The sequence below is a fragment of the Syngnathus scovelli genome, chromosome 6 (assembly GCF_024217435.2).
Source record: "Syngnathus scovelli strain Florida chromosome 6, RoL_Ssco_1.2, whole genome shotgun sequence".
In the NCBI taxonomy this organism is placed as follows: domain Eukaryota; kingdom Metazoa; phylum Chordata; class Actinopteri; order Syngnathiformes; family Syngnathidae; genus Syngnathus; species Syngnathus scovelli.
Genome location: NC_090852.1, coordinates 17,245,935 through 17,260,343, shown reverse-complemented (window position 1 = coordinate 17,260,343; position 14,409 = coordinate 17,245,935). Strand labels below are relative to the sequence as shown.

General features: G+C 41.0%; 3 protein-coding genes across 5 annotated transcripts; 2 read left to right on the top strand and 1 right to left on the bottom strand.

Moving 5' to 3' along the window:
* The first annotated feature begins 331 nt into the window (after nucleotides 1-331).
* Nucleotides 332-6,039, top strand: cd9a (CD9 molecule a). 2 transcript variants are annotated; one of them, XM_049724011.1, is made up of 8 exons: nucleotides 332-498; nucleotides 3,077-3,179; nucleotides 3,383-3,480; nucleotides 3,930-4,004; nucleotides 4,118-4,219; nucleotides 4,586-4,675; nucleotides 5,242-5,325; nucleotides 5,392-6,039. In XM_049724011.1, the coding sequence occupies exons 1-8, from the start codon at nucleotides 430-432 to the stop codon at nucleotides 5,455-5,457; spliced, it is 687 nt and encodes a 228-aa protein (XP_049579968.1). In that variant the 5' UTR covers nucleotides 332-429; the 3' UTR covers nucleotides 5,458-6,039. The 2 variants fall into 2 exon arrangements, with proteins under 2 accessions (XP_049579968.1, XP_049579969.1); XM_049724012.2 differs by lacking the exon at nucleotides 332-498 and adding an exon at nucleotides 2,180-2,353.
* On the bottom strand, nucleotides 6,035-9,490 carry bbs10 (Bardet-Biedl syndrome 10). Of its 2 annotated transcripts, none has more exons than XM_049723999.2 (5): nucleotides 9,303-9,490; nucleotides 8,701-8,875; nucleotides 8,345-8,537; nucleotides 7,262-8,194; nucleotides 6,035-7,188 (listed from the first exon to the last, which is right to left on the bottom strand). In XM_049723999.2, the coding sequence occupies exons 3-5, from the start codon at nucleotides 8,533-8,535 to the stop codon at nucleotides 6,558-6,560; spliced, it is 1,755 nt and encodes a 584-aa protein (XP_049579956.1). In that variant the 5' UTR covers nucleotides 8,536-8,537; nucleotides 8,701-8,875; nucleotides 9,303-9,490; the 3' UTR covers nucleotides 6,035-6,557. The 2 variants fall into 2 exon arrangements, with proteins under 2 accessions (XP_049579956.1, XP_049579955.1); XM_049723998.2 differs by having other exon boundaries at nucleotides 8,345-8,544; nucleotides 9,303-9,489.
* On the top strand, nucleotides 9,347-13,787 carry LOC125971081 (synaptotagmin-1-like). The gene is made up of 9 exons (XM_049724009.2): nucleotides 9,347-10,395; nucleotides 11,313-11,474; nucleotides 11,632-11,801; nucleotides 11,903-12,016; nucleotides 12,087-12,254; nucleotides 12,398-12,565; nucleotides 12,672-12,789; nucleotides 12,892-13,025; nucleotides 13,108-13,787. Exons 2-9 carry the CDS (start codon nucleotides 11,345-11,347, stop codon nucleotides 13,309-13,311), a joined length of 1,206 nt encoding a protein of 401 aa, XP_049579966.1. The 5' UTR covers nucleotides 9,347-10,395; nucleotides 11,313-11,344; the 3' UTR covers nucleotides 13,312-13,787.
* Nucleotides 13,788-14,409: the final 622 nt, after the last annotated feature.

Sequence of the window (14,409 nt, the reverse complement as noted above, 5' to 3'; positions counted from 1 at the left end):
CTCATTATTTTGTGTTAATGTTTCATCTCCATTGTGGCTACAAATGAATTAGGGGGTGCACTTTGGACGCCAAGGGCAAAAGGGCATGTGCCCACTGGACAGCGACCTTGCGGAGCGCGTTTGACCATGACGTCATCACATTGTGCCAACAATTTAAATCAGGAACGAATCTTACGTCATCGCGCTGTTGAACGGTGACGCAATGCATTGACAAGCACACAAAAACCTATAATTTAGCATTTACTGCAGTACTATCGAAATATTATTTTATTTGCATTGCTTTTTTTTTTGCAGCCGAGGGGGGTGGGCTAGGTTCGGGGGGGATGGGGGGCGGGTACCATTCAATGCAAACACCAGCAGCGCCACGCGTGGAGAAGTGGCGATCACAATTAAAGGTTTTAATCCTCTCCTACTAACACAACATTCGTCATGGCGGCGCTATCCGGCGGAGAGATGTGCATCAAGTACCTGATGTTCGCCTTCAACCTGATCTTCTGGGTGAGCGCATTTAAAAACTACAATCTATTTGGCTGTGCGTATTGACGACCGTGCGTCGTGAGTGGAAATATGAAATTGTGCAAAACCTCATATTGTCGCAGTGTATCGTGAATGGGTTACGATTCATTTGAATCTTTTTTTTATTATTATTTTTATTTTCACGGGACCGCTACTGTACGTAGTCCCGGGCGCGTGTAGGCTCAGCTGAGGAGCAGTAATCCTCCCCAGTGGCCAAGTGACCCACTTCCACTTCCACGATTTGCGCGTACTGCATCTATAAATGGTTTGGCGAGAAAGATAAAACAAATAGAAACGCGCTTAATTATTGAACCAGCCTGTCATTTATTGATTACAAATAGTTGGCCATGGTCACGTGGGGAGAAGTAGTGCGCATGTCAGGGAGATGGTGCGTGAGTGTGTATTCGGGTCTGTTGTGTGTGTGTGTGACTCTTGAATATCTCATGCACGCTATTTATGTCTCCCAGTCCCAGTAAACTCGTGGGGTGTGTCCCATGTGGGTGTTTGTTTATCTAGAAGTGTGTATATTAAACAGTTTGTGGGTTTCGCAAGAATGTTTTCTCCTTTTTTGGTCATGTTTAATTTTGCAGCTCTAGATGGAAATAAGCACAACAAAGCATCACAAGGGGGATGGGGGCATGGTGAAAGAGGAAATGCTGCGGCGGGGAGGGACATTGCTAAAAATATTCAGGTGCCTCTCATTCGTGAATGTGTCGGAAAAACATTTTACTTCAGTTGGCCAATTCCAAATGGGGTTTGTATAAGTAAACATACAAAATACATATATGTTACATTTTCCTACCTATGGAATATTACACACACAGTGAAATTTTGCATAATCAAAAAATATATAAATACAGTAATCCCTCGTTTATCGCGGATACTTGGTTCCAAAAACCACCCGCGAAAAGTGAAATCCGCGAAGTACGGGGCAGGCTAACGAGTTAGCGGAAAGATGCTAATTCACGATCGTGCTAACACGCGAAAACGGACTTCTAAAGGAATGTAAACGAACATTTGGTGCAAAATTGTCCTAAAGGTTAGACACGTTTCCTCAATTTAGACGTTTTATTTAGACTTTTAAATGTTTTTTTTTAATTTGGAAAAAAAATCTGCCATGTAGTGAAGCCGTGATAAACGAAACGCAAAGTAGCGAGGGATCACTGTATAGTTTTTTTGATAATTATACCTTGCAGCTAAAAAATGACCAGCAATGGAAAATTGAATATTACATAAAAAACATAATTATGTTTAATATAGGAATATTCAAATATTTTTTTATGCAAATCCTCATTAGGTTCATGGCTATACTGCAACCTATAGTTGGTGTTGGACAAATAATTTTAGATGGCACTGCTTTTAAGAGCTGTAAAAACACACCTTCCAATTCCTTTTCCACATCCCATGTGAGTTTTGTTAAATTTTAAATAAAACAGTTAAGATGGCAAAACTCTCTAATGTATCTAGCTTAATGTCAGCGTGTTCTAACAGTGTTGCCATCAGAGGTTTCACAATTTTGGCTGACTGCCTGGAGCTTCTCACACAGGAGTCGTTACCACCGCAATCTATGCAAGCAAGAAACAAACAGAGGAAGGAACATGGGCAGGCTTAAGAGTGATAGGCTAGTTTGTGGAGTAGGCCCTGAAGTTCTCGCCACTCCCCGAGTGTGCGTTCAGGCGACTGAAGGCGTGGCCTTTTCACTTCTAAACTCGTTTTAAGCTCACGTTAACTTCCTCTCAGGAATTTAAAGGTTGTCATCTAACTTATCAGCATGGCTGTCGTTGGGGGGATCAAATGCATCAAGTATCTCATGTTTATATTCAACTTATTCTTCTGGGTAGGTGTGCTTTGTTTTTCCTGTTAGGTGTGTGTGTGTATGAGAGAATTAGGCGCAAAGATGGCTGGTGGATTGTCCATTTCTATTTTTGTGAGTTAAATATTCAGGAAAAACACAATCAGTAGATACGTGTGGTTACATTTATGGCGTACGCTCACGATGAGTCAGTGTGAAGTTCGACAGTCATGTCCAAGCATGTGTGCTCAAAACAAAATGGCTTCGTGCACGAATGAGTATCAGGTAGAGGAATCCGGTAAAAGTGTACACACATCTTTGAAAACATTTTGGATTATATGCCAGGATAACCCCAATACAAGAAGTTTATGAAATGTCTTAACAAATAAAACAAAGCTTTGTTTTGGTTGACACTGTCTGTTATGGAAGCATTACTTTAATACTGTTTATTTTTGAGGTGAGAGTTTGTAGAGGTGAAAAGAAAACAGATTTGACTCTTGTATTGGATTAGAAAAGTCATTCCTAACAACTGCGCTGCGACATTTTGCCATAAGGGATCATCAGAAATTATTAGTTTAATTTTTAATTTTTTGATTGGTGATTGAAAAATAAAAAAACTTTGTGTGTACCAGTGACAGCCAGAACACACATGTGCTTAAGGTCAATAAATAGGAAAACCCTAAATTAGCATATGTTCCTAATAAAGTGTAATTTGCCAATAATGATCCCAAATGAATTCAAATCTTTTTTTATATGTTGTTGCTTCAGCTTGCAGGCACTGCTGTGTTTTCTATCGGCCTGTGGTTGAGATTAGACCCTAAGACCAAAGGCCTGTTTGAAGGACCAGAGTCTCCATATGTGTTTTACACCGGTAAGAGGCTTTTCTATACAAATGTTACATTTAAAACCAGGACTACTAATCAGACAGAGAAGATTTACTCGGTTTACTTTTGCGCTAGATGTTAGGAGCGAGCCACAAACATTTGTATACAAGCAATAAATAAATATTATTACCTTTAAAAAGAATCTGGTCAAAAGGCAGTTTTGGTATGATTTTTGTTGTCGTGTGTGTAGGTGTGTACGTCCTGATTGGCGCTGGGGCGCTAATGATGATTGTAGGATTTCTCGGATGTTGTGGTGCCATCCAGGAGTCTCCGTGTATGCTGGGACTGGTATGTATGGTTTAACCCAAGTACAAGTTAAATTAATTAGTCTAGAAATGATGACTTCTTCACTACGACTTATCTTGGTTCCTCTGGTTCCTGTGTGACAATTAAACGCTCTTAAGTAGATTTGTGAGTAAAGCTTAACTCCGAGGGAAAAACTGATCTTTCAGATTTCCGGTCCGATTTTAGCCTGAGTAGAATGTGAATCGACCCCGAGCCTTTGAAATGCCCGTTTTCATCAGCGTTTGCCGAAAGAGGGCCAAGGCCAGCCGGCAGGCTTAGATGTGGCTATTGTCCACTTCCTGCGTGGCTCACTCGTCGCCTCCTCTTAATCGTCTTGTACTAAATCTCCCAGTAGGAGGGCTCTATGTAAATCAAGTTCACTTCCGCTCAGACGACTTGACTTGTTTATGCATGCTAACGCGGAATTCTAACTCCCTTTATCCTCCTCATAGTTTTTCTTCTTCCTGCTTATCATCTTTGCCATTGAAGTCGCCGCTGGCATCTGGGGATTTTCCAACCAGAGCAAGGTACGGTAACTCACTTGGCTTAAGTCTTCATAAAGTCGCATTTGCCAAAAACAATAAATGAGTTCTAAAAGAAGGAAGATGTAATTTTTTTTTTTTTTTTGCTTGCACGGCAGGTGGTGGATGACATCACCACATTCTACCTTCAGACCTACAACGAATACAAAGAAAGACAGGATGAGCGTCTTCGAGAAACTCTGCGTGTGATTCAAACTGGAGTGAGCTTCCTCATAATGATCAAAGATCTGACATGCTTTTATCAAAATACCCCGAGGATTAAATAATCCGGTTTACAATGCCAAGTAGAGCTTTTGTTTCCAAGTCAAGGATGAAAACAGTTAAAGCATTGATTGTATTTTCACTCTTGGAGCTAATCAGACAAGCCTAGCATGAAGCCTGAAAGCAGGATGTAATCTAGTTTGAATGGTCTGTAAATAGATACAGCGATATATCCCATAATGATCAGGCATCGAATTTGTTTTGGCCTAGATGCAAAAAAAATAAACAGTGTTGCCTAGCAACAAGATCCACTGAGGAAAAAAACAACCGCGTTGTTTAAGAGTTTTGGTGTTGTGTTGTTGCAGCTCAACTGTTGCGGTCCAACTGGTACTGTGTTTGAGGGTGCCAAAGACACCTGTCCTAAAGGAGACCTCCTTGAGGCACTCATCATCAAGGTAGGATCACAACTTTAAACAAGGGTCGGAAAATGGCAAGTGGCTGGGCAAACTATCGGGCTCGATATCCACGTTTGAGTTAGATAAATAATAAATAAAAAGACTGATGAGCCAGCACATTCGATGAGGTCAAAAAGCGTTGAAATAGAAAAAAATGTTGATTTTAATAATAAAATAATGTTAGAATTACCACAGATTTTCTTAGATTAAATCTAAAGTTTTATTTTTTTTATTATAATTAAGGAATCAATTACATTGGTCAGAAGCCAATTTGAATCACATGTTGCAAAACCAAAACAAATTTCTGAAAAAACAAATATTCCACAAAATTCCCAGACTCCTGATAATTCTTGGTGGGCCGGATTAAAGAACCGTGTCAAAGTTTGCTCACTTCTGGCTTCATGAATCCCATTTAAAAGATTAAAACGATGGCGTAATTACATATCCATAACACATAATGATGGTGCAGCTTTTCCATTACATTCCTTTAGCTGTGGTTTCTATGGCAACAATGGTTTTACTAGCAAGACCCGAGAAAAGCCTACATAAATCTTCTTGTGTTCCAGAGCTGCCCCGATGCCATTGATGAAGTTTTTGACTCCAAGCTCCACATCATAGGAGGAGTGGGCATCACCATTGGGGTCATTATGGTAATGAACTTCGCTTAACCCGCTCAATCGAGAATGCAACAAACAATTTTTTTTTTCTCTTGCTAGGTGTTTGGGATGATCTTTAGCATGCTCCTGTGCTGCGCTATCAGGAAGTCTCGGGAGGTGGTGTGATACCCGCAGACGTATACTGGGGTCCTCGTTAATGTTGCATGATGTCATTCCCAGTTACATGGCTCCCTACTGCCAGTTCGATAGGGTGGGGGAGGAGGAAATCTCACACCCTTACGTCTACGTGGTTGTCAGGCCCAGTTATAAAATGGGTCGCATCTGTGCTTGAGTGACAAATGTCCCACATTGAGATCACCTGAGTGAATTTAGTGCAAAACATCTTAAAAGATCAACTCGTTGTTTATCGATCACATCTCTATCGAGGCCTCTCACTTATTGGCGGAAGGAGTTGCGAGTGTGCAACCGAAAAAATCCAACAACTGCCAAATGGATGTGTGAATGGATTTGAATTAACAGGATTCTCAGCTGTAAACTACTTTTTGTAATTTAGATCTAAGTGTTATTTTTCATTTTGTTGGCTCACCTCTTTCAAGAAATGCCTGTTTTTGTCACATTTTTATTCTCTTTATAAATCCACATTATCACGTTCTGAATTTTCAAAATGTTTTCATTTTACTCATATTGGTTGATTCATATCATACACACAGATGATTCAAGAGTCAAATAAACAAACATGGAGTTAAATATTGACTGGATCACGCTTTTATTCTAACTTGCACCAACTTTTCCGACATCCGAGTTGTCATTCGATTTCAAAGAAGCCTTGTTTTTGTGCTTGATTTTAAAAAAACAAAACCCACCTCATAACTCCACTTCATAGGAACTAACTTGCTGCGTTGACTAGACCTGGTGCGGGTCTGATTAGAAAACAGGGAAGTACACAGTGATTTGGTTGTTGACAAGCCAGCCCTCCACCCTGAGACCTCCGCTAAAGATAACACTGATTGTGCAAAGGAATGTGTTTAAATTTACGAGTAAGTGTTGTTCTCTTATTTGCTTTAGCGGTGGTCGGGGGGAAGAGTGCAAGTAAAAATGAGATAAGAAAGAGGAGTCGTGGTGAGCGGCCAAAATAAACACAAAGGTTGGTACGTCTTGCCTCTTATATACACCTTGTAAAATGATAACAAATGAATTTAAGAAACAGAGGTAAAATGGTAAACATGATAAAGTGGCAGCAACTCACACGAATTAAGGTTAAAAATTTAGTCTTCATCATCTGATGAATCATTGGTTGATTTTGGATGCAATTCGTTGGCTACATGTAGCACAGTGTCCACTCGTAGGAGGTTTTTGACACATTGCAGCACAGCCAGAATGAGATGGAATTTACATGAAACAGACTCAAGCCCCGATAACCAATTCCGACTTGGTGCGGTGTCTCCTTGAGAACATTTCTCACCGTGATTTGCTAGGCTAATCTCCGGCTGCCATAACAATCCGTCAGGTAGGAAAGGATTCCGATAAAAGCTCCAGACTCTTGATTGAATTTGTAAGAAACGTTTTGCCTTGTTGGAGTGAATCAGTCGTGGAAGATTCAGTAACGCGTCTGCCAAGAGTTGGCACGCAACGGGTATGTTTTCAGAAATGCCGTGTTGCAGGAGAGCGTAGTGTAAGAGAAACTCAAAAGTGCCGCCGGCGGTTATGACGAAACCCGGCAAAGTAGAGGATGGATCTTTACCGGTTGCACCCGGGGGCTCCCATGTTGTACGTAGCATGCGGACGGCATCCTGGACGGCACCTGCATATTGATCCGTTTGCCCTTCACCCAAGCCGCAGATGATGAGACTACTTGGTTGGGTGACTTTGGAATCGGGAAAAGCCACGTGAACGTATCTGTGGAACGGCAGAATTTTCAAATCACATGATGGCAGCAGCGATATTGTGTGGTCATAAAATGTGTCCTCACCTATGGGCTCCCAGAAGTATCGGTCGACAAAATGCCAAAGAAGCAACGTGTTCCGGTCGGATCTCCCGATAATCTGTGACGGCCGAGGCCCCGCTGAGATGGAGGAAGAGTGCGAGTTCATCTTCGTCCACGCACTCCACCACGCACATTTCCGCCTGCGTCGCTAAACTCAGGACGGCTTCGGATTGTTTGACAGCAAATAGCAGGATGGAGACTCCGAGAGTTTGAAGGCAGGCAAAAACGTTCTCCAGTGAGCTTTCCGCCCAGGCGCTAAAGTGCATGATGCTCTTGCCGGACGTTCCGTTTCCGATCTCCACCATGTGACTTGCGTTTAGCCATTCACGGTGCAGGGCTATGTTAAAAACTACCGCCTTGACTGGATGTTGATCGCCAACGCAGTAGGTGGCAAAGTCCCTGTGGATGACTTGCCCCTCAATCAAACGTGAACAGCTAACAGGAAAGCCAGACACCCGCGTATGCAGCGCGGGGAAATTGTCGTTTAGAAATTGGAGTGACGAGGAAGAAGAATCCGATTGAGAGCATTTACCGAGCAGTTTGAAAATGAGCCCGCCCATGAAGTCACAGTGGGCGCAACCCAAACGGGTACGAAAGAAAGACGCCAACAACGTCTCGACATGAGCCACATCAGAGTTTGATGCCGATTGCGTGCTTGACAGGCTGAATCCGATAGGAGCCACTGCAAGAGCAATCAGATCTTCCAGCTTCTCTGAAGCAAAAGCCAGCATTTGGTCAGCCATGCGCCTAGCAGCGGTGGACTGGGCCGCTTCCCTTGAATGGTGTACGCGAGATACATTTGGTTCCTCAGAGGCTGCGGTGTAAATGGTGCGTAACAACGACGCCACGAGAAGGATAAATGATTTGGATCCATCTCCCGTTTTCCCGCTATGCTTCCAGACGCACTCGACCAGCATCCTAAAATGAAAGAGAATCAAATAAAAGGTGTCAGCAAAATTTCATGTCATCTCAACAACTCTGGCTGTCCCCAAAGTATTTTATACATCAAACTTAATGCTGACATAGTCAGGCATTTGATTATCTGCCTGCCAGAAGCTGAGTTGTTACCTAGCGAGCGGGTGCTCAAGTCGTAGCGCTGTGAGAATGCGCGTTCCGCTACGGATTAACATCGCCTGTCCGTTGTCTCGTGTGAAAAGCACCTGCCCTCCCTCGGGGCCGAAGGTGCGCAGGACGACGGCCTCCAGTGCGCACGCAGTCTGCAGGACATGTTTCTGGTGAAGATGCTGCACTGGCTGCATTCCTAATTACTTAAAAAAAAAAAAAAAAAAGGGATGTCTGAAGGTAGTTTGCAAAATACATTATGCTCACATTGCCTAGGCTGGAGGATGTAAATATATTTAGAATAATGCAAATGAGGGCAGCGCTGTGGCAGTTCTGTTCTGAGACAGAATCTCATCTCCAACCTGCTTGTGTGGAGTTTGCATGTTTTCCCCGGGCACTCCAGTTTCCTCCCACATTCCACAATGTTGGACTCCTCTAAGACTCTGAACTGTATGCGAGTGTGCAGGCTTGTTTGTCTACAAGCGAAAATGGATGAATGGCAATGCAAGCAATGACCTTGGGCCCAGCTTGATGATCCTGCAAAAAAAATTAAATATATATATTATCTGTATCCTACAAGCATGTTTCCTACATGCATCTGCATGCTACTAAATTGCAATACTACTTATTCAATTTACAGTGAAGAAAAGTCCAGTTGGATGGGTTTACTAGACATAATTCGTTCATTAGGATTAATTGTACACTGTTGACATACACCCGATAAACATTACGTTAGGAATAGCTCTATAATGAAGATTTTTTTTTTTTTTTTGCAGACAATACACTCGACGTATTGCATAGTTAGCATCTAGTTGCGTTCTCATCACTAAACTGACAAGGGGCGATTCACGCCGTCTCACTTTGCATCTTTATCTGACTCATGGACTGAAAAAGCGAACCATTTGCCTATCTAGAAGTCAAATACAGACGAGAATATTTGAGGAAATAAAAAAGCAGAACTCACCTTAACGGAATCAAAACAACGCCGCTTCCATCGGTATCCAGGAGACGGCGCTTCTTCTCTTGTAGGTACGCAAACGCAATGCTGATCAGCAAACAACACTGCCGCCTAGCGTGTGGCAATGTGAATTGCATTTTAATTAAAATGATTTGATTTACGTACAGATTTTCGCTATATATTTGTATTAGAACATTTATTCTGCATTTGAAATAGCAGGTATATGTATGTATTTGGTCACATGAATACCCAACTCTACTTATGTTAGACTGTAGACAAGAATTTTAAATGACATTAATTTTTATTCCTAGTTGACATTATTGTCATATTTGCCTTATAAATTTGGAAGGACTCCCTCAATGTATTCCCCAGATGACACAAAAAGGCCTACCTAGTATTTTATGACCTTAACCTTTGTCAAAAATGATTGAATTCCTCCTTGAGTCCACTTTGTGTGCAACCTTCCCTGCCTCTCTTTGTCTCACCCTGCCTTCCTTCTCTTGCTCATTTCTGGTGTTTCAAGGTGAACAGGGCCCGAGTCTGGAACCTGATCTCTCTCTGTTGTTGCAGAAACCACATCCTAAGTTTCTAAATCAGGCAGCTATTGTCTATACATAGACGTTATGGTGGCGCTTATGCATAGACATGCTCACACACGTGCTCATGTGCTCAATCGGAATGTTAATTCACATGAGTGCTGAACTTTCAGTATGCTAACAAGCTTTTAAAAAGCAGTGTCACTATACTGATGAATATTCACAAATGGTTCAACGAGGGGGACTTGTATGGATGAGGCAGAGAAAAATAAGTAGTCCCACGAGACTCCTTCGCTTAGAAGCTACTTAAGCAAAGTTTACATTGAAAATTACTTTGTCCAGTTTTTCATTACGGCTCGTAAAACTTCCAGAGTGGCGTAAAAACACAAAGGCTGTCAAAGTGACTCTCTCCCCTACCACATGCTTGTCCTCCGCCTGTCCTGTCCACTTCTGTCATCCTTTCTCCTCCTCCTCTTCATCCTCATCTTCCTCTCTGTACGTGGGGAGAAAAGGGAGCACTTGTGAGTCTGGACATCGCTGCTGTTTGGACAGTCGGGATATCGGTAGGTCTGTTTTGTGACTCGCTGTGATGTTGAACAATTTTAGAAAGAAAGACAAAAAATGTTGCTATTGTCAGGACTGTTTCTATAAGAATGAGGGTTTATTGTATTTAAATATAAAAAAAATTGTCTACGTGATTTTGCATCTTGAATATTAGAAAAAGTTACTATCTTGAAGATAAAATGTAAATGTTTGCAAGACTTTCTAATTGTTTATTATTTATCTAAGTCAGAAATAAAATGGAGGACTAGTTGGCATGTCTGATTCCTAGTCAGGAAATTCTGACTCATGCTTTTTTTTTCCCTGTGTCATTTTACCGTTGGTGTGAATTTAAGTGTAAATATTTGTTGTTTGTTATAATCCGACATGTTATTTGATGAGCAGTACAAAGTTCAGCTGGAGTAGCCTGCAACATGAATGAAAATCTGTAGTTATCGAATAAAAGAAGAGGATTAATTGACGAAGACTCCTATTAAAAAATCAAAATAAATAAAAATGTGTCCAACTGATCTTGGCGCATAGCTTGTCAGTCACCTCTGGAGCAGCGGGCCGACATGTCCTCGCGCGTGATGCTCCCCTCTGCCCTCCATGTCACGGCTTGGTCAGTCGCAGTGGAGCATCCTGCTGCTTTCCCATTTGTGCCTGGACAGCAGAAAAATAAGTAATCCGATACTGACGGTCATCCGAGAATATTACAGTCTCAATTGATCAGTTGCATTTAAGTGGTTTTTGTTTTTTTTTGCAAGCTGTGTATTGCTGGTTAAATTTTTGAGTATTAGGCCCTAAAAGTCAGCCAAATAAAAATAAAAATAAATCAAGTGAATATCTAGATGCTCCAAAATTTTTAATAGCCTCGATGAAAGTTCTTACTCTTCTGAACGTTATTGTTCTCTTCACACTTGTTCTCCTTTTCTCCAAGGATGCAATTGTCCGTTCTATGAGGAGCACAACATGACGGGAACCAACAAAGCTTTTCCGATCGTCCCAACGAGCGCCCAAGGGTCCAACGCCACAGAAAACCAAACGCACCCCGCAGGTCGAAGTCCTGATAAATTCAAAAGCGAGCCTCATCAAATCCACAGTGAGTCAACGCAAAATATCTTCTGACTTACATCGTTGAGACAATGTCAACATGCTGGACTGTCTTAGCCAATAAAAAACACTTTCAGAGTGCCGTGGGAATAATTAGATCCTCACAATCTTACGATTCAATAAATTGCGTTCATAATGTTTTGCAGCATCATCGTGGTTGCTGGTGGCTTTCTCTATCGTCGGTTTGTGTGTTCTGCTCTCCTTCGGAGTGTGCGCGTGGAAGAAATGTCTGAAAAAGGACAAGGACAAGAAAAAAGGAAAAGAGAAGAGCAAGGGCGAAGATTTTGACATGGAAAATGATGAACGTTCCAAAGAGGTACAGCTCCTGCAACACAACTGGTTCATGAATCCCCATAAATTTTGACAGGATCATAAATCACTGACTGAATGTCACACGACGTCATGTTGTGTGTCCAGCCGGTAAAAGTCGAAAGCAAGAAGGAAACCGAGTTGTCAGACGTCCAGCCGAAGGAGGATGAAAATTTGGGTAGACTACATTTCACATTGGACTACAACTTCACGGATAATATGGTGAGATGTCTACAAATATCATCTGACAATCAGAACTTTTCTTAATCTTCAATCTGCGTTCTCACACAAGCTCGTAGTGGGCATCTTACAAGCAGCCGGACTTCCTGCCATGGACGTGGGCGGAAGCTCGGACCCTTACGTTAAGGTTTATCTGCTCCCGGACAAAAAGAAAAAGTTTGAAACCAAAGTTCACAGAAAGACTCTGGAACCCAATTTCAATGAGACCTTCACATTTAAGGTGATTTTTTCCCTATTGATTATTATTTTTTTTTTAAATACTAAAATTTACAGTGGGAATGAATTTCAGATGAATATATTTCTGCTCCAGGATACACAAAAAAAAAAAAAAAAAAATCAGCAAATAACAATGAGTATGTACAGGTACCGTATACGGAGCTGGGCGGCAAGACGCTGGTGATGACCGTGTACGACTTTGACCGCTTCTCCAAGCACGACGCCATTGGGGTGGTGAAGATCCCGATGAGCAGCGTGGACTTCAGCCAGTCGCTGCAGGAATGGCGTGATCTGCAGAAGGCGGAAAAAGAGGAGGTGTGTGTATAAGACCTCGATTTTGTTGTGCAATACGAGAGCAATATCGAAAATGCGGCTAGGAGGAGTTCATATTTTGCTGTGTACCTCTCTTGCTGCATGTCAGAGTGAGCGGCTCGGAGATATTTGTTTGTCCTTGAGGTACGTTCCGACAGCAGGCAAGTTGACTGTGGTGATCCTGGAGGCCAAAAATCTGAAGAAAATGGATGTGGGTGGATTATCAGGTGAGTCAAACAACAAAGCATGCTCTCTAATCTCCAGACTCTTTAGTGCTTGAGTTAAGGAGCTACTGAGGCATTGTTAAATGTTCCCGTTCTTCTCGTTAGACCCTTATGTGAAGATCCACTTGATGCTGAATGGGAAAAGACTTAAGAAAAAGAAAACCAGCATCAAGAAGAATACTTTGAACCCTTACTACAATGAGTCGTTCAGCTTTGAAGTGTCGTGTGAACAAATAGAGGTACACCAAGAGATAGCAGAAATATGTAACAATCCCGTTGGCTGTTTCTTACACGTAAATATTTGACATTCCGCATCTGCAGAAAGTGCAAGTCGCAGTGACCGTGTTGGACTATGACAAGATCGGAAAAAACGACGCCATTGGGAAAGTACTGCTAGGCGGGAGCATCGCCGGAAGCGAGCAACATCATTGGTCGGACATGCTCGCCAACCCGAGGCGGCCCATCGCGCAGTGGCACAGCCTTCAACCGGAGGACGATATTAATGCGTTGATTTCTAAGAAATAAATATCTGATGGATGAAAGACTCTCCTGATGTTACGTTAGCTTTCTCCATCTATATCAAACAGCGTAAAGGTGATCAATATGGAAATATTAGTGGGCGGCATGGCAACAGGTATAACGACAGTAGGTAATTTTTTTTCGATATAGTGGGAGTACTGAGAATTTCAAACCTTTTTAAAATATTTACTTCACATGTTCCATTTGATCACATTCAAATTATGATGCACTTATGTCTTTACATTTTTCTAAACACTTTTGTGTGAGTGTTTTCCACCATCTGCTTTATATTCAACCACACGCAACAGTACATCTGTTATGATAATGACACAACAGGGGAGAGACAATTTTCTTTGATTAGCTGTTGCATTATGCCCACAGAAGGGATTATTACATCAAATATCTTTTTTTTAATTTCTTTTTTATTTTGTAAATATGCATCACATTATTTTGAATGGAATAAAACTATATGCAAGAAACTATTCCTAATGTCCTGATACTAAAATGGCTTAATAGATAGATAGATAGATAGATAGATAGATAGATAGATAGATAGATAGATAGATAGATAGATAGATAGATAAGATAAGTAGATAGATAGATAGATAGATAGATAGATAGATAGATAGATAGATAGATAGATAGATAGATAGATAGATAGATAGATAGATAGATAGATAGATAGATAGATAGAACTTTGATGTAATAAAGCAGTTAAATAAAAGTCATGATTATTAAAAACTTGGTAGAACTAAAAGATAGATAGATAGATAGATAGATAGATAGATAGATAGATAGATAGATAGATAGATAGATAGATAGATAGATAGATAGATAGAACTTTGACGGTAATAAAGCAGTTAAATAAAAGTCATGATTATTAAAAAGTTGGTAGAACTAAAAGATAGATAGATAGATAGATAGATAGATAGATAGATAGATAGATAGATAGATAGATAGATAGATAGATAGATAGATAGATAGATAGATAGAACTTTGACGGCAATAAAGCAGTTAAATAAAATTCATGATTATTAAAAAGTTGGTAGAACTAAAACGGTAGAAATGTGTTCATAATTGATTATCAATACTTCAAATTCACAT

Bases quoted from the DNA above. Each gene is read 5' to 3' on its own strand.
- bbs10 (XM_049723999.2), bottom strand. From the start codon at position 8,535: ATGCAGCCAGTGCAGCATCTTCACCAGAAACATGTCCTGCAGACTGCG. The intron at 8,195-8,344 runs GTAACAACTCAG...CTTTCATTTTAG, and splicing joins CTTGAGCACCCGCTCGCTAG to GATGCTGGTCGAGTGCGTCT. The intron at 7,189-7,261 runs GTGAGGACACAT...GCCGTTCCACAG, and splicing joins ATACTTCTGGGAGCCCATAG to ATACGTTCACGTGGCTTTTC.
- cd9a (XM_049724011.1), top strand. From the start codon at position 430: ATGGCGGCGCTATCCGGCGGAGAGATGTGCATCAAGTACCTGATGTTC. The intron at 3,180-3,382 runs GTAAGAGGCTTT...TCGTGTGTGTAG, and splicing joins TCCATATGTGTTTTACACCG to GTGTGTACGTCCTGATTGGC. The intron at 4,005-4,117 runs GTACGGTAACTC...CTTGCACGGCAG, and splicing joins GATTTTCCAACCAGAGCAAG to GTGGTGGATGACATCACCAC.
- LOC125971081 (XM_049724009.2), top strand. From the start codon at position 11,345: ATGACGGGAACCAACAAAGCTTTTCCGATCGTCCCAACGAGCGCCCAA. The intron at 12,566-12,671 runs GTGTGTGTATAA...GCTGCATGTCAG, and splicing joins AGAAGGCGGAAAAAGAGGAG to AGTGAGCGGCTCGGAGATAT. The intron at 13,026-13,107 runs GTACACCAAGAG...CCGCATCTGCAG, and splicing joins TGTCGTGTGAACAAATAGAG to AAAGTGCAAGTCGCAGTGAC.